General features: G+C 34.8%; 1 protein-coding gene across 2 annotated transcripts in view; it reads right to left on the bottom strand.

The window, feature by feature from the left end:
• Positions 1-5901, bottom strand: part of lin-28 (protein lin-28 homolog) — a 35282-nt gene extending 29381 nt beyond the window's left edge. Inside the window, exons 1-2 of one of the 2 annotated variants that reach the window (XM_074095342.1) lie at positions 5582-5901; positions 3033-3179 (exon numbers count right to left, since the gene is read on the bottom strand). In XM_074095342.1, coding sequence (XP_073951443.1) covers positions 3033-3179; positions 5582-5588 — 154 coding nt within the window. In that variant the 5' untranslated portion in view covers positions 5589-5901. The remainder of the gene's footprint in view (positions 1-3032; positions 3180-5581) is intronic. The other variant, XM_074095341.1, reaches the window with a different exon arrangement.
• Positions 5902-21610: the final 15709 nt, after the last annotated feature.

The raw sequence follows: 21610 nt of genomic DNA, 5'->3' as shown, positions 1-21610 counted from the left end.
CAGTGCCTAAGCACGAGCTTGCAAACGTTGGCCTAGTCATCTACCTTAACTACATTATATCTATTGGGATTGGCATTTACTTCATACATATCAGTAGGAAGCGCACACAGAAACATACTCGACTCGATGATGAAGTACCAATACCTCCTAACTAGATGAACTTTGAGATACAAAATTAAGGACCTTAGCACCTTACTAGCTGAACCTCCTAAGTTTCGTGCTCGAGATTTATCAGTTAGGACGTATTGGCACTTCACCGTTAGTTTTGATGTATTTCCGTGGTAGCATGTTAAATGTTATTTTAATTAAATAATCTACGGATTTAACTTAAGTTTCGCTTGAGTGTAGGTATATATTTAGGAAAACTGCATATACTTGGTTTGGATAGGTATTTAACTAAACGTAAACAACCTTCAGCTGCCAGATTTGGTACATTCAAGGATTTTAAACATTTTACTTGTCTATTATTGTAATAAAAACTAGACTAGTGTATTTCAATACATAAATGTAAATGTTTAGATAGTTTAACCCTTTACCAGGCCGCTTAGAAGTAGCGTGTCTTCATACGTACTTTATATACTGTTACAACCGTATTTAACGCCTTGTAAAAAATGTATTTACGAAAGTCGGAGATGTTCCTTTAAACCAGAAATAAAAATGTGGGTTACGGTTATCCCATCGCCTGTCTAAGTAATTAACTGTCATACTCGATTTTTTCTTATTATATTCTTGATCAGGCGAAGGGATATATTCTTCCCACATCTTATTCTTCAGGGAAAGTCTTTAAAAGGAGATTTTTACAGCTAGGTACATGAATTCGCTCTAGGTTGAACACAAAAACAGTTTTATATTACTTACGCGAGTTTTTATGACACGACAAGACAATTTACCGGGCCATGGGAAGAATAGCTCCCGCACAGTTAAACTCTAATAAGGCCATGGGATAATGTCAACCCACATCCTAATTTTGGTCATACACAAAAATGCATGAATATTTAGCAATGTTTAAGATTACATTACCTTTCAACACTCAAAATCTATAAAATATCAAAAAATTGTTCGATCTATGTACTTCTGTTTCGTAGAAATTAAGGAAAGTGTTCCAATTTCTCCGTAGTTTACTGAAATTAGAGTTCATTATACTACGCGATTTAGAAGCGTGTTGTGAATGAAGATAATAAAATACTATTTTCAGGGATCGTCAAAATATTTTGTAGGAGGTTTGGAGTTAAAACCTGACTACGGTAACCGATATAAGATGTGGGAGGATTTTTTTTTTTTTATTATTCGACTGGATGGCAAACGAGCAAGTGGGTCTCCTGATGGTAAGAGATCACCATCCCTTCGCCTGGTAAAGGGTTAATGGGGTAATTTCAATAGGTTTCAATGGGTAGTCACCAATTGACGTTGTTTTGTTTACATTTAGTTAAATACCTATCCAAACCAAGTATAGTTCCCGCGGGATAACCATGACCGACGAACTCTGCCCAGACAAAATCGCCAGAAATCAGAAATATTTATTTGTATGAATATGGTTACACGGTCTTAAAATGCAACAGAGGTTGGCAGCCCGCTACAGATACTACCTACTTGTCCCCATCTATGACGAGATTGTGTACCTCGACGGCACTTGTTTCCTTTACATAGTTTAAAACATACTCGTATGTAGTCGCTTCCCGCCGTCTGTGTGTCCTTCTGTGTGTATATACGTTTAGATCTTTTACACTACGAAACGGATTTTAATACGGCTTTCATCAATTAACAGAATGATTCAAGAGGAAGATATATTTATAGATTAAGTATAATAAATACAACTACGTACCTCGGCTCCGAACGGATTTAGGTTGTTTTGGGGAAAGGGAGGTGAAAAATATGAAGTTACCGTCTTTGATTGTAGATTTTTCTATTTTTTTTCACCAATTAAAAAAAAAGTTGCACCTGTGCGGAGCCGGAATGGGTCGCTAGTATTTACTTCCTTACATTATTATTAGAAGTGCGAAAGTACTCTGTCTGTCTGTTAATTCTTCACGCTTGTACAGGTGAACCGATTTAAATGAAATTTTAATTTGATATAGTTGGAGACCCTGGGAAGGACATAGAATAGTTTTGAAAATTAAGGACCTTAGCACCTTACTAGCTGAACCTCCTAAGTTTCGTGCTCGAGATCCTGAGAAATTGAATAGTTCCCGTGGGATAGTGTTAAACAATTTTTTTGCAGACGGAGTCCTGGGTAACGGCTCGTAATATAATAATTAATAACTAATCAGAATCACAGACATCACATCTCGGCCAATATACTTCCTAGCGCGGGGCACAGGCCTCTTTTCTGAATGAGAGGGTTTGGACCGCAGTTTCCATGCGGATTAGAATGCCTTTAAAGTGCGAACATACTACCTACTAAAACGCGACACCACGCCTCACCATCCATACGCCATCGGACGCGTGTGAGTACTAATCATTCGCATATATTTATTATGGTCAGTTGCACATATGAACAATCGTCGAACAGCGTGGCGTGGCGTTGCGTTTTAGCAGTGTTAGTAGAAGAGCTGACGCCAATTCTGTGGTAGTTATTTAAGGCAAGCTAAAAGTTTGTCCCATACCTCTCCTATTATACCCCATCACGGAACTGCAGACCTGGCTAGTGAGTAGCGGGGCTAAATCAACCCCTATTTTTTTTTCTAAAAATATGTTTGAGGCAATATGCAACTTTTATATGTTGTAGTTGTTAAAAGAATTTAAAAAAATAAGCCAGACGATTTAGTCGGGATTTTAACAGTGCCAGACGCGTGCAAAAATATTTTGCAAAAAAATATAAAAAAAGTATTTGAGGCAACTTGAAATTTCAATAGGCCTATAAATTTTTTTTTTTAATTTAGAGGTTGATTTAGCCTCGCTACTCACCAGTCAGGTCTACAGTTCTGTGTTGGGGTTAATAAGAGAGGTATGGGACAAGTTTTCAGCTTGCCTCAAATACCTACCCAAAAATTGTAGCCAGCTCTCGTACTATGTGTCAGCGCCTTAAAACTCACAATTTCCATTATACCGCACGCCGTTGACGACGCCGTTGGGCGTAGCCGGCGCCGGCGCCGGTAGCTTGCCGGCCTCCGGGCCGTGCTGCGTGGCCCACGCCGCTGCCGCCGCTGCTGCTGCGGCCGCCGCCGCACACACGCTGCACTCTGGAACACGAAACCATAATCGATAGAAAACCAACTGTTACCGTAATTTTATTTTCGGGGTTCCTTTACCAAAATACCAGCAGTTAGGTACAGTCACCAGCACCACTGTCTAATACAAAAAAGCGTGCATAAATATTTGATACGACTCATTTTCTAGTGTAGTAGGATGTGTCAGATATTTTTGCACGCTCCGCTGTGGCAAATATCAGCGCAGGTGACTGTACCTATTATTAAGGCTCTGCGGTAAGTTTACGAGTGTAATAGAGTTTAATGCTTTAATTCTTGAACTGAATGATAAAATGAAACAATACAATAATATTATTAGACTGATATGCTTCAAGAAATTGAACTCTGTTAGAAGGTTGTATTTTTCAACTTTAGTAATGCTAACGTCGTGTAGTAGTTGTTGTAGTAACGCTAATGCTAACAAGAGCATAGAACGAGCTATTTTACCCGAGACATTCATATAGCTACCCGAGCCGGTACGGCGAGGGTGGATAGACACGTCGAGGGTAAAATGGGCTTAATGCTCGAGTTTTACACTCTGCTTTTCACTTCGATTGCAATTTAATGAAATAGCAATAATGGAAACAATTTTTCACTTACTATGTACCTTTTATTTTTCATGCATTACTATATAACTATATTTTTTAGTTTTATTGATTTATTTTGACTTATTTCATTGATTAATAATAATCAATATTAAATAAATAAATTAGTCAAAATATTTTTTTATAAATAAATATAATATAGGGTAAATATCATAGGACACTTGACACCAATTGACCTAGTCCAAAACTAAGCAAAGCTTGTACTATGGATACTAGGCAACGGATAAACATACTTATATAGATAAATACGTACTTAAATAAATATTAAACATCCAAGACCTGAGAACAAACATTCCTACTATTCATACAAATATCTGCCAACATAAATTAAAAATTATAAAAAAAAATGTAGAAACTTTTTTATTTGTGGCTGTTGACACATGATTAGGTACCTTGGTCTTAGACGAAGATTTTACTGTATGCACTAGAGCATGATCCAGCATAAACGCGAACTTTACGAGCATGAGAAGTGAAAATTAAGTTTAAGTAATATTTATCTTTATAAATGCATAAATATAAACACATTCATACATTATAAAATTGTTTAAAAATAATACTAAAGCTTAGAGAGAAATAGTGCATGTTTTGTAAATTGTTGTCATACTAATTATGGCATGTATAACACATGGTTATTTTATTATTTTACACTGTGTTTTCGTTGGTTTCCGTTAACTTCGATAAATCGCTCAGTTTATTGACAAAGACTAAATGGTAAACTTCTTAAACTGAGAAGCATTGTGATAAGTACTATTTATTGCTATGAACTATGTTATGTCTTTTAAGTGCTTAAAAAGATAGAAGTGACACAGGTAACATGTGTAATTATCGTAGTCTCTGCATTTAAACATTTACTATTAGGTACTGCCTAAAAGATCCATATAAAGATCTCCAATATTTATTTACTGTTCCACAGTCATCCGTCTTTCAATTTCTTTGACTTTTCACCTACGTAGGTAGTAAAAAAAAACATTTGTATATTCAGTTCTAAAACTGGAAAGAAGTGTGTTGCTTATAATCAAGTATAAAATGTATAGCTTAACTAATTTAGATACCTAAGTAATTATTTATTCCTTAAATAAAAATTGGTCACGGTTTGACAAAAATACAAAAAATATTAAACTGTTACATTGTACCTACTTCAAATATAACATTTTAATTCTTATAACATAATTAATTATGGAACAATAAAATAATTTATATTTTACAATAAAATAATAATGACTCATTTTGGAAAGTAGCTTACACAACGAAGTTTAATAATCAAACCAATTCAATAAATGCTTGAAAATATAAATTTTATTTTGTATATATGTAGTCTGACAGCCTTCATTGAACATTTGAAGGAATAGAACAAAAGAAGTAGTGCATTTTATTATTAGTTAATATAACACGCAGTTTCGTCTTAGAATTAGAGACTAACTCTTAATTTCCAATCAAGAAAGAACGAGCCTCAATAGCAATAATATCTAAAGGCTTGCGATTAAAAGAGTGCATTTAGATTAGATTATTTCTGCAACAAATTTTAACCACAATTTTTGACAAAAATATACATCATAATTGGCTTTGCATTATGTGAGTTCATTATCTGTTAGTTGTATTCAAGAATTGCTTTTCTAAGATAACCTTACAAATTAATGTCATTCTTCACGTGACATATGACTATTTATTTCTTTTTTTGTGTAGATGAAACAAAATTAATCTATTATTAAAAATATATCTCACATTAAATTAGAATATTTTCATGATAAAATAATGACCCAAATTTAATAGTTTAGACATATTAAAGCTTACCCTTCATGTGCGCAAACCGCCCCTCTTCAGCGTAAGCTAACCAGCCGATTCACCACAATGTTACTCGAAAACATCGATACATCGGCATTTTATTACACAAAAAACACAATGCAATAAAAAATACACAATAACACTTGTCATTCGTGTCACCCTTCGATTGGTATGAGCGCGAGCGTCAAAGAAACGGGACCTGCGCGATATTTTTTACGACACAATTGTTTAATATTATGGTTGTTTTTTGCTTGTTTTACTTAGTGTTGTTTTAGTTGATTTAAAATAAAATAATGAACGCAGGAGTAGTGGTGTGCGGGGAGATTGGCGAAGGACTGCGTGTGTTTTGCGCGGTGTTAGGGTGCGCGCGTGGGGGACATGGCCTACACTAGATGGGTACTTATAATGTGTCGTGCTTTATATATTTTTTACATAATGCGTATATAAACTAATGCCAAGCATATGCCAAATATAATTATATCTAACTAACCAAGTATATTTCTATTTAACCGTGTTTTCTATACTGTTGTGGTGTTCAATAAAAAGTCATTGTTTTATACCTACTACCTATTCTATTGTATTAATCATTTTTTTAATTAATTTTTTGACTGAAGAATCAAGGAAGCACCATAGCTAAATGTTGAAAATATTTGTGTACCTATAACTATTTTTCATCTGGTTCGTTTCAAATTGTTAAAGTTTTGAAACGACAGTGTTGGCTAAAAGTATATTTGCATTATATAAAAAATATAAATCCACAAAATATGTGCATCCAAATTATATACAACATATACAAATTATTAGTAAATACACATATGTAGCTTTATACCCAATAAATAGAATGCTGGTTTGCAATAAAAAATGTAAAACCCTTTTTTTTTTTCGGTTTTACTGGCACGCTTGGTGCCCTTTGATAAACGTGCAAAACCTTAATAACCCAAAAAACGATTTAGGCCAAGTGGATAGGCGTATTTTGCCAAGTTTTATTCTTTTTTGGGATATTAAAAAGATACACGTTTATCAGTGTTTATTGGTTGTATGGTTTGTGATTCATTTATGCACATATGTAGCTTTATACCCAATTAGAATGCTGGTTTGCAATAAAACAAAATCTTAGCTTCGTGCATGTATATTATCCTTTTAATATGCCCAAAAAACGAGAACTTACGCGTACAAATATCATAGATGGATAATACTTTTGGCCAAGGCTGTATTTACAACAACGTAAGTTTTCTTTTTTGGGATATTAAAAAGATACACGTTTATCAGTGTTTATTGGTTGTATGGTTTGTGATTCATTTATACTTATAATGCTTTATATTTTCATCATTTAGGATATAATTTGCATTAGTTTAATAGCATTTCTTATGTATTTAATTTAAATCTGAATATATTATAACGGGTTTCCCGCCCCCCATACTGCTTAGGTACTGACACTAAATGTACATACTTACCATCAGCCAAATATGTGGTCTACCAACCTAAAGTTGATAATCGTTTGCATGTCGCAAAACAATAATGCCAATACACGTGTCTGTCAACTTGAAAGTTCGACTTTAGCGACATATTCATTTGATAGGAACTTTTTAAAAATTGATAGACCACTTATCTGGCCGGTGCGTGATTCTAAAGGTGCGGGCACATGCAGTCGCTCGTCGCTCGTTTGCAGCGATAAATCTGGTCACGTGACCCCATTTTTTGATTTTGAATTTCCCTCGACTCGAAAAATAAAAAAGTAGCGTTAAGTCGCGGCGTCGAGCAGCAGCGTCAAGATGGCTGCTTGCAGGATTGATCTTGGTCTTGGAAGCTGACTTCTTAATCTCATTTAGTAGCAGTCGTGGCAGAGGTACAAATAAAAGAAATTGGAGCGAAGGACAAAAACAGTCTTTTTGCCGAAATTGAAGAGGTTTTTTTTCCAGCGATAAAGCTCGACATTTTCAGCTTTATCGCTATATGGTTCTGACCAGATTTGACGCTGGAACCGATCGTCGAGCATGTGGCCGCTGAACATGTGGCCGCGCCTTAACTCGCATTAGACAGGTCTTTTTAATGACTCTAAGTATATTTTGATTGCGTTACTTGGAAGTTTGATTTTTTCACTAGTCCAGCGTATTTGACCCGAGTATTTGATATTCAAATCCTAAGAAAAAGGGGTCTTGACAAAATAATCGATGGATGAATCAATAACAAAGTTCTAGTTCCATTTTTCCGATTGAGGTACGGAACCCTATATGAACAATGCCGATTTGTGGGTTAGACTGGGGCACAGAGTGCTAAGAACAAAATATTACAAATTGTCTGTAAGTTCAAAAAACTACCACTAAAATATTGCTATAACAAAAAGATAAACTTAAGTAAGCAGTTAAAAAAAAATCCTGAACATCAAACAAGTCTAGTCAATTCCCAGACTGCGAATATTACTTATTTGATAGAGATGTGACTTTCTGATTACTGTTTAATTTACTTACTTTGGGCTTGAACCTGCAATATCTGCATCTTGCCAATTTTTTCTACATACAACATCTATTTAGTAATTAAATAACATCGCAATTTATTATAGGTTGGGTTACACGAAGATAGATATTAAAATCCTTCTATAATTCTAGATGCAGTTTTTACTATATAAAAATGTAAGTCATCATTTTATTCATCCAATTTACGGTCACCCAGTATCCAATTTAACGAGATAGATTAACAAATCAAACAAAGATGTCGGCTAAGTGTCGGCCATGTTGCGAATGCCGCGCACGCGCGCAGCCGGCCCGCACATCTGCTGGTCAGCGTGGACACAATGCCCTTTAGGATACCATGATTTTGTTAAGATTTCGGGAATGGCGGCTATGTTAAAAATTGTTGGTTTGAACAATCCGTGATAAGATGTTGTTAATCGAAACTAAATTTAGATTTGATAAACAGATAATGACAATATTTCAGTAATTATGAAACACTAAAAAAGGACTTAGTTTAATAAATAGGTAAATTAAAAAGAAAAACGAGTATACCAGCAATGGTCTGCGACTTCTTATACGAAGGGTTCGATCATCGCGCTCCGCGTGTGGGCTATTATGTACAGTTTTCCGAAATATAAACAGTCCTATGTCTTAAATTATCTCCATACTAAATTTCGTCACGATCGGTTGAGTTTTTTAGGCATGAAAGCGTAACAAACGAACAAACAGTACTCTCATTCGCGCTTATAATATTAGTTAAAATTGATCAAAATCGGTTTACGTTTATTTTAAGGGGTAGAAACTGTAACTATCGTTTATACTTTAAAGAATTTTGGGAGAAAGAAAATAAAAAATACTTACATGAAATATGTACGTAAGACTTTTCAGAAAATAATATTCTATTAAAACGTTCGTTTAGCTTGACAGGCCGAAGGCTAAGGGGCTGTTTCACCATCCATTGATAAGTGTTAACTGGCGGTTAGGAGTGATGCCGTATCTATTTGTTTTGTTCGAATAGACGGAGACGGCATCACATTTAACCGTCGGTTCACGCTAATCAATGGATGGTGAAACCGCCCCTAAATCTTTGACTTGTATGTAATAAATAGCAGAAACGAGTAAGTTGGTATAAAAAATTACAAGAAATTCATAAGCGTTGCTTGATAACATGTTCTTCCAGTTTGTGCTATTTCCTTCCTTAATAATTTTCGTTTGAACTGCCTTTGCTGCTTCTGTTTTGCAACATGGAATGTAGTTTGAATGTGAAACCCGACGATGTTCTGTATAGTTAAGATTTTCTTACAATATCGCTAATTGCTCTATATATCTATCGTAGAGTTGAAAATTATCATAATCATTAGTTCACCACACTAATAATTATATGATGTTGTGTGATTAATTATTTGATAATTATCCAGTTAATAGCCAATGCAATACAACAAGAAGTACTATTAATTATTGAAACAAAAAGTAATTTTCTCACACTCGAATAGGTACACACAATCAACGTGACAGTGAAAAATGTCGCATAATATACCCGCATTCCGATACAGTAGTTACACACTTTGAACTTTACTCATAACATTACTCAGTATAAGATTATACCGATAATTATCACGTACAACCCTACTGAGTACATCTGTAGACTGAGCTAATGTTACGGGTATAAATACTAGTCCTACATTTTTTTCATTATAGTACTCGTATACTTTTAGGTGAAACGTCGGGCAATTTTTTGACCCTTGTTTAATACTCAAAGGTCACTACAAAACGGTCAAGACTATTTACAAAATATCTATTTCTTCAGTAGTGTGGTCACTCTACTCCAATACAGTATTGCACCCTGCAGGACACCCCGGTGGCAGTAAATGTATTTTTTTCGAAATTCGCAAAAAAATAATGTCACGGGATTAGATTCGCCTTGTTACCAATTTCTTAATTTAAATTAAGTGCAAATACTTAAATAGCTAATTGAATTCTGCATTGACATTTGTTGTATATTTAGATAGATACGTAGATAGAAACCTTAATCTTCATGACAAGTGCATGGTTATATGACAAAAACCTAATAAAATCGAAAGTTTAAAAACACAAAACTCAGAACAAAAACATGAACAACCAAAACTTGTGTATTTTAACAATAAATGTATGTTAGTTAGGTACCTACCAACAATCAAATAAGTGGACTATCAATTTTTAAACAACTTCAAATGAATAATGTCGCTAAAGTCGAACTTTTAAGTTGACAGACACGTCTATTGGCATTATTGTTTTATGACATGCATACGATTATCAACTTTAGGGTGGTAGACCACATATTTGGCTGATGGTATATAAGTTTTTAGAATATGTAAGGAACAAAGTGATTATAGTTCACTACGCCTCGCCTCGTGCCTGTATGTATGCATAACTCAACTGGTTTGCTTGGCGATGATTAGTTTCACTTGTGTGTGTACAAATGTATGCACACGGCGAGGCGTAGTGTTAATGTGGGGTTTTGTTGTGCCATTTGCAAAACTCAGTGTTTATTAAAATCAAACACATTTATTTTTAAGCAACTTGCTATGTACATTTGTCATTTCTGAATGTTTGGATGTACTAAAAACTTGTGTTGTCTGTACTTTTTATAAAGTAACTAATTAGCTTGAAAGTTTACAGTATTTAAATAATCAGTTACTACGTAAATCTACGTTCTTAACTAATACAAAAACATATCCACAACATTCCCTCAAAAGATAAAAGTGGGTATAAAACGTTGCCGATAATGTTTCATGAAATATTTACTTTTAATAAGCGCATGGATCAAAGGTCCCTATTATTTTGCAAATAGGGGATTTTTTGCGACAAAAAAATAAATGAATAAAATAGTGAAAGTAACAAAAAAGCATATCAGGCGCGTGTCAGTGCAGTGGACAATGGCGATCCTCGCGATCGAGGGAGATTGACGGACATTGAACGTTTTGGACAGAACTAATTTGTGGCATTATTCGGATCGTAACAATCTTTCGCTCGTGGCTTCGCCTACAAATTAAAACGTTTTGGTTATCCCCGACGAGAATTGACCTCCGGCTGAAAAATATAAAAAAAATACAGTTTTATACAATACAATATGTAATTAGTAGCAAATTAAATTATAATGTGTAGCAAATTAAAAAAAAGCTTGCCGATAATGGCGATGGTTTTTTTAACGTTAACATGACATACCGCCGTTTATCTTGATAATGCTTAAACATACTTAATCCATTCTAGAGCTTTCTTTATACGACTGATTGTGACTGTGTACTGTGATTTTGTTTATGATATCTTTGCTATACACATGCATAATGTTATCAGAGATTGTTTTGATATACTAAACAATTAAATTGCAAAGGGAAGAATAATTTAAATTTATTGTAAAGTTTCTAATTATTTTAGTATTGATTCTGATAGTGAATTCTGCCAACGGTCCACTGTCAATCAATCAGTATAGAGCAAATCCAAAAAACTGACCCCTCGTTGACCATCTATAAAAAATGTAAAAGCTCTTGCACACAATGGATCCAAAAATCCCAATATCACAAATACGAACAAAACCCGTAATAATAGGAAGGCCATTCATGATTTGCCCCTCGTGCTAATAAAATCTTAAAATATTGCAGATTAATTGAACTTTTTTTACAAATTCAAGTTGCATTGGCTCTTTGAGTTAAAATTCAAGTTCTAAAAATTAAATCGTATGACCGTAGTAACTTCCCATGCAACCATTAGGTGGCGATATTGTAAGTGTTACTTTTTCTTTATACACCATAGATAATAACAGTTACTACACTCTGTTCAAATTGGTCGGATGTGTTAGATAAGTTAAGAATTTAAGAATGCGAATATTTAATTTAATATTATCATAGAACTCGCTTAAACCTAACTTTCATTGTCATAGTTATTATAAGTGCAATGAAGGTCATATGAGATACCAAAAAAATGTTTTAATAAAGTTATTGATTAGTTAATTTTGTAACGTATAGAGACGTAACTACACGAGTCAATAGAAATTCTGACAACATTAAGTATTGTATGTGATTTAAAAAACAATTAAAAATATTTATTAGGTATGTTAAAAGTGTTTACGGTACAAAGGTTGGAAAATATTTTTGTAAGCATGGACTTCAACGTGGTACCGACAGATGTGGCATCTCTCACTCACACTTATGCTTTATGCAGGCAATTAAACTATATTATTCTCTTAATAAAAACCTAGTACCTGCGTGACCAAGCTTTGCTCAGGCTAAAACTTGTAAATACGCGTTTTCCGAGAAATAAAACTAAGCTACCTATATTGATTGTTTGCCCCGAAAACCCCCACATAGCTAATTTCATCAGAATTAGAGCAAATTTCGAGATCCTCTAAGTACATAAATAAACATACATATTGCTCGTTTTATAAAGTACTAATCCTATTTTAGACAAGGAATGTAAATATAATTACACTATTTATAGGTATTTCTTTCTGCCAAAGAAACTCTAATGACACCTATTTTTGAGTAGCTAGTGTAACAAATACGCGTTCATGAATTAAATGGTAAAAATTCTAATTCCTTCAACTCATTTCAAATACCTACCAATAATACGGAGCTCTTCAAAAATACGGGAGAGCCGAGGCAAACTTCCAATTCCAAAACGTGGGGTCATTTGCGCATGCGCAAAAGCTGCGAACGCATGAGGGGGCGTTCGCGTTCGCCGTAACCAAAATGACACTTTTTGTGACAATGCATTTCAATCATTCACAGTCGACGTTTACATACGCGCCCATAAGCGCTCTTGTATGAATAACACTAATAATAAGCGAATTGTAAACTGACAAAACTGGCTGACAAGGTCTAGTCATGATGAGTGTGTTTGTCGCATGATGTTTGATTAGCGAGCTTAGGGAATTGGGTTCTTGAACACTGTCATGATTTAAATTATGATGGTTCAATTTGTATGTTTTGCATTGATAGATTGCGTTGAAGCTGAGTATTTTGGCAAATAGATAAAATGGAGTTTATAAATATGTTTTTGCCCCCTTGTGCCCATTGAGATTACCAGTTATAATTATGCGCACTCAGTATTTAATAGGTACTTTATAATGGACATTTAAAATAAAAATCAAGATACATATTCGTGAAATAGTAGATAGGAAAGTATTTTTAGTTTTAATTGTATTCAAATTCAGAACCCATGTTACTACAATTCAATTCTAAACAAATATTTTAAAACAAACCGGCCAAGTGCGAACCGGTCTCACACAACAAACTCACTATTGAGGGATTTACCATATTATATGCTTTCTGTAATCTTAAAATAAATAACTATGGACCGTACTATATGTATTCCAATAAAATTGCATTACAAATTAAATTTAAATAAAATAACAAATAAAATTAAACTTAGATTACTAATATTACATTCCTAACGTTAAAAAGTTACAGTAAAATTAAAACTAAAAAAAAGCGGTAAAATTAAATCAGAGGGTTTGTTGTTATTAGCATAAGATAAAAAACTTAAGAAGATGACCTGTTGTGTGTAGATGCACAAAATTAATATGGGGCTTAAGTCATTTTTCGAATATGGAACGTGTCGACTTATCCATGTCGGCGGCCGATCGTAAAATCCGCCAGATCACGAAATTCCTAGGCATGGCGCATAGGCAAATGGCGCCATTTCATGAATGGGCTAAAGAACATCCGCCATATCGTTCAAAACTCACTGTTTTTACATTTTGCCTAGTAACATTTAGGTGGATCATGAAATTCCTAGGCATATCATGAAACGCCGCCATTTCATGATTTGGCCAGTTTAGGCAGATCATGAAATTCCTAGACATATCATGAAATGCCGCCATATCGGTTCTGGCACTTCGCAGAAACATTATCATGATCATGAAATCAGGAATTTCGTGATCTGGCGGATTTTACGATCGGCCGCCGACATCTATACGGACAGGTTACCATTCAACAGGTCTTCTTCTTAGGTTTGACCTAAATCTATTTATATTTATTATGTATGTACAAAACTTTACTGGAAAAGATCCCTTTAAAGGATAAGTTCGCCTTTGTACGTCTTATTATCCTGTTTTCTTGTAATTTCATGTGTTTTTATGTACAATAAAGAGTTTTACAATATAATACTTTACTACCTACTTATTTAACTGCAGACGCAGCAATGATAGTTTTTTTACTGTGTAGGAACCTCAATAATAAAAATTGAATATTTCATTTTTAAAGCGGTAGGTATACTTAAATTTTCAATGACTACTAGCTAGATTGGTAATGCCAAGTTTAAAGAATCCCTTTCTAATCCTACTATGGTGAGTAACAAGAATTTTTGTTACGAGTTACATACTGAATAATTAATTACGTGTGAATAAGTAAGACACAGTTTCAATAAAATTAAGGCATATTTAAGAGCTTCGGACATGATCATGCAGCTTGACATCAAGAATATTGACATAGGGCTAAATCTAGCATTTTAATCCTACAATGACTATTGAGCATCGAGGAGTATCATGCCTTTGAAGTCAAACCACTTGTTCGTCTCTAAAGCCCTAAGTCTCTAAAGCACATAGAAGAGGGACCAAAATTTAAAATTCCGATTATATTTCTGAACAAAATTTCGCAAGACCTCGCTTACGGGTACAGTACTTAGTATAGGGTGCGGACCCTCAAAGGGCGAGGGCCCCCATTGGCTCCCGGCGAAGGGACGCTGCGCGCAACTCGGGGGCACACCGCGAATCCGCGCAGCCAATCAATTGCCTCATTTTTTAAATAAAGAACACCAAATGGTAAAAAACGTGGCCTTTTTTATCCAGTCAGTCACCCCTATGTAAAAATAATGGCACGCTATGTATTTACCTATTTATTTATGTTCTCTAGATGAACGCCTGGCTAGATTAATTTGCGCATATTTTTCTTTTTTGTCACTAATTTATAATATAAAGACTAATTTCTAATACCTAATAGCACCGCACGCCGTACCGCCGTAGCCGTAGGCTAGCAACCTGTCACTATGGTACCGTTTTTCTCAAACTTAAAATCTAAAATTGCTAAAAGTGGCTCCGAAGCGGTAAGGTTTCGTGTGCTCTGCCTATCCCATTTGGGAATACAGGCGTGATGTTTGTGGGTGTATAATTGCTTGAACCTTTACAGACAGAAAATACTTCGTATTGTTATAGTTACATACTTATAGGAGACATTAATCACAGACAAATTGGAACCATAATTAATAGCCGTATTGAACGAACTATGTTAAAAAGCACTGACCGGTAAAATTTAACAATTTCTCAAAGCATAGGTACCTATAAAACTTGATAGATTTTTATACCGTCAACAAATTCATTTCTGCAATCTGTACCTATAATAAAAGATTAACGTGAAGGCCGCCTTACACATGCTCGTTACCAGCATGCTAATAAGCATGCTAGTACCTGAAGTACCAGTATGCCACTAAAAAAGCATGCTTAAAAGTAGCACGTGTCCTATACACACATGCTAGTAGGTAGTATGGTCAATAGTAGCATGCTTTCGTGCTAGTAACTAGCATGTGTGACCTTTGATTAAGCAGAGTCTAAACTACTCGAGCAAGAGACTTGAAATTTGGCAAATATATTTTTTGAAACTCATAGTAGTGCACTAATGAAGGATTTTCCAGATTTCTGTTATGGTATACAAGAGTATTCTTAAATTTATTCAAAAAAAAATAAGAAAGACAGCTTACCGTTTTTTTATTCTTTCAGGGGAGCGAAGCCGCGGGATAAAGCTAGTCAAACCTTAAAGGTGGTAGTCGAATTTCAGAAGCTTAGAACTACCAGGATGACATCCAAATGCCCGATATTTGAAATGAAACCAGTAATCATTCTTTTCACTTTAAAGTTTTATTTTAGGTCACGTACAACAATCTATGTATACGTACTACTGTGCCGTCGGTGCACCGTTGTTAATCGCAAGCAGTTACCTTTGGTTCGCGCGCTGTGCCTTCTTAAATGTTCTCCGTGCATAAGTTCCAGAGTGTGCCGTGTTTGCTGGTCATAGTAGTAGTCATCTTGCCAGGCTATCTATATACGTCCTACTGTTGGGCACAGGCGTCCTCTTACAATGAAAATACTTGGGCTATAGTTCCCACGCAGGCCCAGTGCGGAATGAAAACTTCACACACACCATCGAATTGCTTTGCAGGTCTGTGCAGGTTTCCTCACGAGGTATTCCTTCACCGTAAAGCTTGTGGTAAAGATTTCAAATGCAATTTCACACATGAATTTCGAAAAACTCAAAGGCGTGAGCCCGATGAAGTAAGGAGTACACAGTACAGTAATCAAAAATATCGAAACATGAACTCTAATGCCTTAATAATAGAGTGCATAATGTGCCGATATCTTTGACCACCTTGGCCGCTCCGAAATATCTGATGGCAACTGTACCTACGTGATAAATTTTTGAGTTTCTGTGAGATGATGGTTGCGCGTGTGCACACCTGTACTCGAATTTTGTTGTTTTTTTAACTTATTCTGTGTTATTTCTGGCTCTATGCTTCTTATCCTCTTATGATAATGTGTTTAACTTGCACAGTAAAACTGTTATGCTGTTATTGTACAAAAAAACAGCAGTAGACTAGTGTCGCAAACTTTACTAACTGTCAGACGTGATACTGACTTAAAGCGGTTAAAGTTTATAAGCAGAAGTTTTAACTGTACATTTTAGTTACTTATTTTATTATCAACGCCTCGAAATGGTAGTTTTATTTTTTATTAACATACTTGGGTTACTCAATCAAGCAGAAAATACATATACTAAATACAGGTAAAGCCGACGTATTCACGACTCTTACATTTATTTGTCAAAACTTAAGTTTTCATTACAGTTGTTTTAACAGAAGAACTAAAACAGAAACCATTAATGGATAAAACTTGTCGTTTTATATATGATACTTTTTTTAAATGAATACCTCATGCAGCTTTATTATATGATGATAAGCGGTTTGTCCAATAATATATATTATAAATGAGAGTTTGTGAAGATTTTTGTTACTCAATCATACAATAACGTCTGATTAAGATTAAATTTAATATGGAGACAGTTTAAATCACGAAGTAGCACTTAGGATAGTTTAAACTGGAAGTGAATTAAAATTTATTTACAAGATTTGAAACTAACACGATATTTAAAACATATACTTACGAGGTGAAGCTAATACATAATAATAAGTAGGTCTATAAAAAAACCTTGTCCAAACAATTATTTGCATGAAATAAGCCTGTGCTTGCGCCATCTATTACCATAGATTTGAACTAAAACGTGTACGACGACTCTTGCTAGGGTTGTCAGAAAATATTACGATTCAGTGCGAGCAGCGAAACACAAAGTACGACTATGAGTTCGCTCAACGTTTTAGAACTAATCCCCTAGATGGCGTTTGATAGCGCTCTTGCGTTCTGTGGCGTAATTTTTGCTTTGCTCTTCATTCTGATGTCATTTTCAATTGCTTATTATGATTATGAATAATAATAATAATAATAAATTGACTAACACTAGTTTGTAAGACCAATCCTACTAACAAAAAATATGGACTTTTGTTTTGGTCTGAAATAAAGTTTTTTTTTATTATTAGTATTTGGATGTAATTTGTATTAAAAAAAACAGTGAGGATGAATTGCAAAGTTTTTAAATGCAATATACATACCTGCTTAATAAGTACAACAAATTAATTTTGAAGAATAAAGTACTCTATCTTACACATTTTGTCTCCTTTTCATTTTATTTTTCTAAGTAATAAAAAAACGACAGTAGTTAAGATGTCAGTTGAACGTAAGTAGGTATAAAAAATAGAAATAAACACAGAAGAACTTTGAAAATAACTTACATGCATTGCGGTTCTCCAATAAATCTGTAACAAAAAAGGTACTTCTATTAAAATAAAAAAAAAAACAATTACTGTGTTCAGTTCAATGATTGAATGAATGTGTTTAAGACGGAAAGATCAAAAACTCATCACAGCTTAAAAATACGATACAGGCTGTTTAAAAAAATAGGACTTAAAGTTTGAGTCGCAAGAGATTATCCCGGCGCATAGGGCGAGGGCCGGCTAACGGTCCACCGTGTTTCGATTTCGTAGAGCATTTCTCCAACAGTCCCGTTACACGCTCGGGAAAGTACTTTTGTTCGTAGCGCGAGCGCTCCGTGACCGCTGCACGGGTTCACGGTATCGAGTCTACCGAGATTGAGAACGAGAGAACGCTAGGAAAATTGCCTTTCGAAAATAGTAATCGCTCTAAGGATGACGGGGCTATTTTGGATAATTTCAAAATTGCTCGTGCGATTTTGAAACACTTAAATTGTTGGAAAATTTAATGAAATCGACACGAGTGCTTTTAATTTACACTCAACTTACTAGTAGACCAATTCTTGTCTTTCTTGTTGTTCTCATATAAATCTAACATAATTTTTGTTCGTTAAATTGATGATTTGTGAGCCTTTCTTTTAGGTGCATTTAGATTTGAACCATAAATAAATACTTACATAAAGATGTTGAAAGCTATCCTAACTTGAAATGTCGCAACGCGTTGAAAAATTTCAATGAACAAACCCACGTTATTTCGAAATAAAAGCTCCATAAGTATGAGGTTTCATAAAATTTTATTCATACGCGGTTGTGTAAGCGCAAGCTGGGGGTCGATGACTCCGGTGTTTACCTTATCGACGCCAACGAAAGTTCGGCCGAACTTCGCTGCGTGGAGACTTGACGAAAGTGACCGCATATGTAGTTATACCCGTTTGTTTAATGTAAAAACTGGCATCGATCAGAAAAATTGTTGGTTCTAAGTCTATCTTGGAGGGTTTGGAATAAACAGTAGCAGCATTTGTTTTAACCCTGCTTTAAATCTTAATTGTAACCCGTACTATCCAGCAAGGACCTTTTCCAAACATCTTCGATCGCTGCAATGTCGATTTCCGTTTCTTTTAAATGAAAACGTTTAAAACTTTTGAAGCATTCATCTTAGCTGTACCTACAGCAATTCTGAAAAAAATTGTAGGTACGTAATTGTTAGCAAAATCCCCGAATACTTTTTGTCAAAAAGCTTCATGATAGGAATATTCCACAATCATGTTGGCACTAGGCGGGCATTACAGAGTGGGATGCAGGGTTGCCACATAGTAAGTTACGTACTTTTAGAGCATGGGAAGTGAAAATTTGTATTTTAACCTCCTTTATATGAACACACACACATAACTAGCTATTATTGCTGTGAAATATTATTACCCTCGGAAATTACAAAGATAGTGTGGCTGAAATTGATTGTTACTTGACAGAACTAATTTCATTCGGTCACTAAACTTTTCTTTTCTTTTCATACTCTGACGCATCAAAAGTAAATATAACGTTTCCCTGTGCCAGGTCAAGAAGAGAGTACGATAAAATCAGAGCAGCCCAGTTGTGTGTGTTGATCTTTCTCATTTAAAAACTAGGGTGGCAATGTTGTTAGCAATCCTCATCCTTTTAGATTTTGTATGAATTTACCTTCGTGTACCTACAGTTGAAAAATTTAATCGAGTACCAATGTGGAACCTTTTCCCTACATGTCGTGTTAACATTCCATACATCTTTGATAAGGTACTCGTAGTGTGTGTGAATACTTAATACCAAATAAGAAACTTACATTTATGTACGCCTAACGGTGTCCAATACAAATGTCATTCAGAAAGTAGTAACTAGACATGACTGTACTCTGTTGTTTAAAAAAATCTTATTTTTGCTGGTAATTTTTGCCTACTTCAATTTTTTTCAAACCATTGTGTTTCGCTGTAGATAATTATATATTCAACTCAATAATATTAACATATGAATTTTGAAATAAAAATACCAGTAAGAGACATGTATGCTTAGAGTTTAGGGTCAGTTAAAGTGAATTTTGTTTCGTTTCCATGCAGTCTGATATAATAAAAAACAGATGAAAAAGATTTTTCACATAAAATGTTGCCATATTCAAATACGTCGAAAAAGTTAGTTACTTAGATCGCGGCACTCTCATTTAGTTAATTTCTACTCTGTGTTGTTGTATCTACTGTATAGAGAGCTTCAATAGGAATGTCTAGTCTTTCAGATCTTCAAAACTCATTATAATGGATCAGGCTAACTCGAAAGGTCACTTATACTACTCGCTTTATCATGTAGTCCCTTTCTTCGTTACTTTTAGTGACAAAGAAGTAAAATATAATCGAGGAAATGGCACGCATATTAACTATTCTATGTCACATGCTTTCATTACAAAGCATAGCATAGTACTTAACCTAAAGGCCTTATGTAACACAATTGGAAGCTCACTAGTTTTACCACTTCTTTCTGTCACACGGCATAAGACGAGGGTAGAAAGAGATGTTGAATTGAAACCAATCGCGGACTGACGCATGTTAGACAATATGGCCTCAGAAGCTGTGTATTCTAACAAATATTTTATACCCATTATCAAACCGAGAACCACACCTAGTATATCCTCTACTTAGGTCTAAGTACTCGAACAAATGATTCAAGGTAAAAACATAAGATGTCATATTTTTAAATGGGAGTAAGTATTTATCTCTAAGTACTGAAGTATTCTTTAAAATAAGGAAAGTATTATTTTAATTTTGCGGATCCGTCCGGATCGCTAGCACCATCTCACTCACTAATCCTGCCGCCAGGCGTGACGTAGAGATCAAGACAGCTGGTAAAATTACTGATACATATTGTTGCAACCCTCTGATGTCCCATTTGCTGAATGAGGGTTTCCGTGACAGGCCAGTAGGCGCGTTACGTTTGTAATTGGTTAAATAAATAAATGAGCCAATTGCAAGCAAGACCGTAACATAAAACGGGCCTCTCGATACTAACGCCTTCTAACGATATATCTGTGATATTTCTTTTGCCAAGAAACTGCCATTGCCACCCTATTTCATTAAACATAACATGCTAGTCTTGTAAAAAAAAAGTTTTTGCTTGTGGTAGCCCTGCCGGCGCGAAGGCTTGCGCGGTGACGTAATGGCGCGGTTCGATACTCTCGAAAGGCAGCGGGGTCGACGCCCGCTAGACTCGGCCTACCGCTCAATTAAACATTCCGCACAGCCTTATGTACAATGTTTTGATGGTGGATTGTAGTTTCGAAGAGCGCGGGTGTTTTGAAGCTTTAGTATAATTGTAGGTTAGTCTTTGGTCGCATTTAGGTACCTGCATTCAGTTTGTCGAGTAGACTATTATAAAGCGGGATTCTAGAACATTTATATGTATGCAACAAAAAGAAAAATACTTTTTGAAAAATCTTGTAACTAAACTTCGTAATTTACTTTAATCTACCATACTAAAACCCATACTAATTCCTGAACATCTATGTTTAAGAAACATGTTTGCACAAACAAAATGTTTGCACGTGGTGACATTATATATAGAATAAAAATAATGATAAAAAATCTGCCTGCAACACAAAAATTACAAATGCAACAATGTAACATTATTTATTAAGTTTTTCATACTAAAATACGACAAATATAAATACTTAAATAACTATATAATCCTTTACACTTAAATAACAAAAGAAGGAGAACAGCAAAAA

This window comes from Choristoneura fumiferana, chromosome 12 (assembly GCF_025370935.1).
Source record: "Choristoneura fumiferana chromosome 12, NRCan_CFum_1, whole genome shotgun sequence".
Taxonomy (NCBI): Eukaryota; Metazoa; Arthropoda; class Insecta; order Lepidoptera; family Tortricidae; genus Choristoneura; species Choristoneura fumiferana.
Note: the sequence above shows the minus strand (reverse complement) of the source record. Positions and strands in the feature narration are given on the sequence as shown.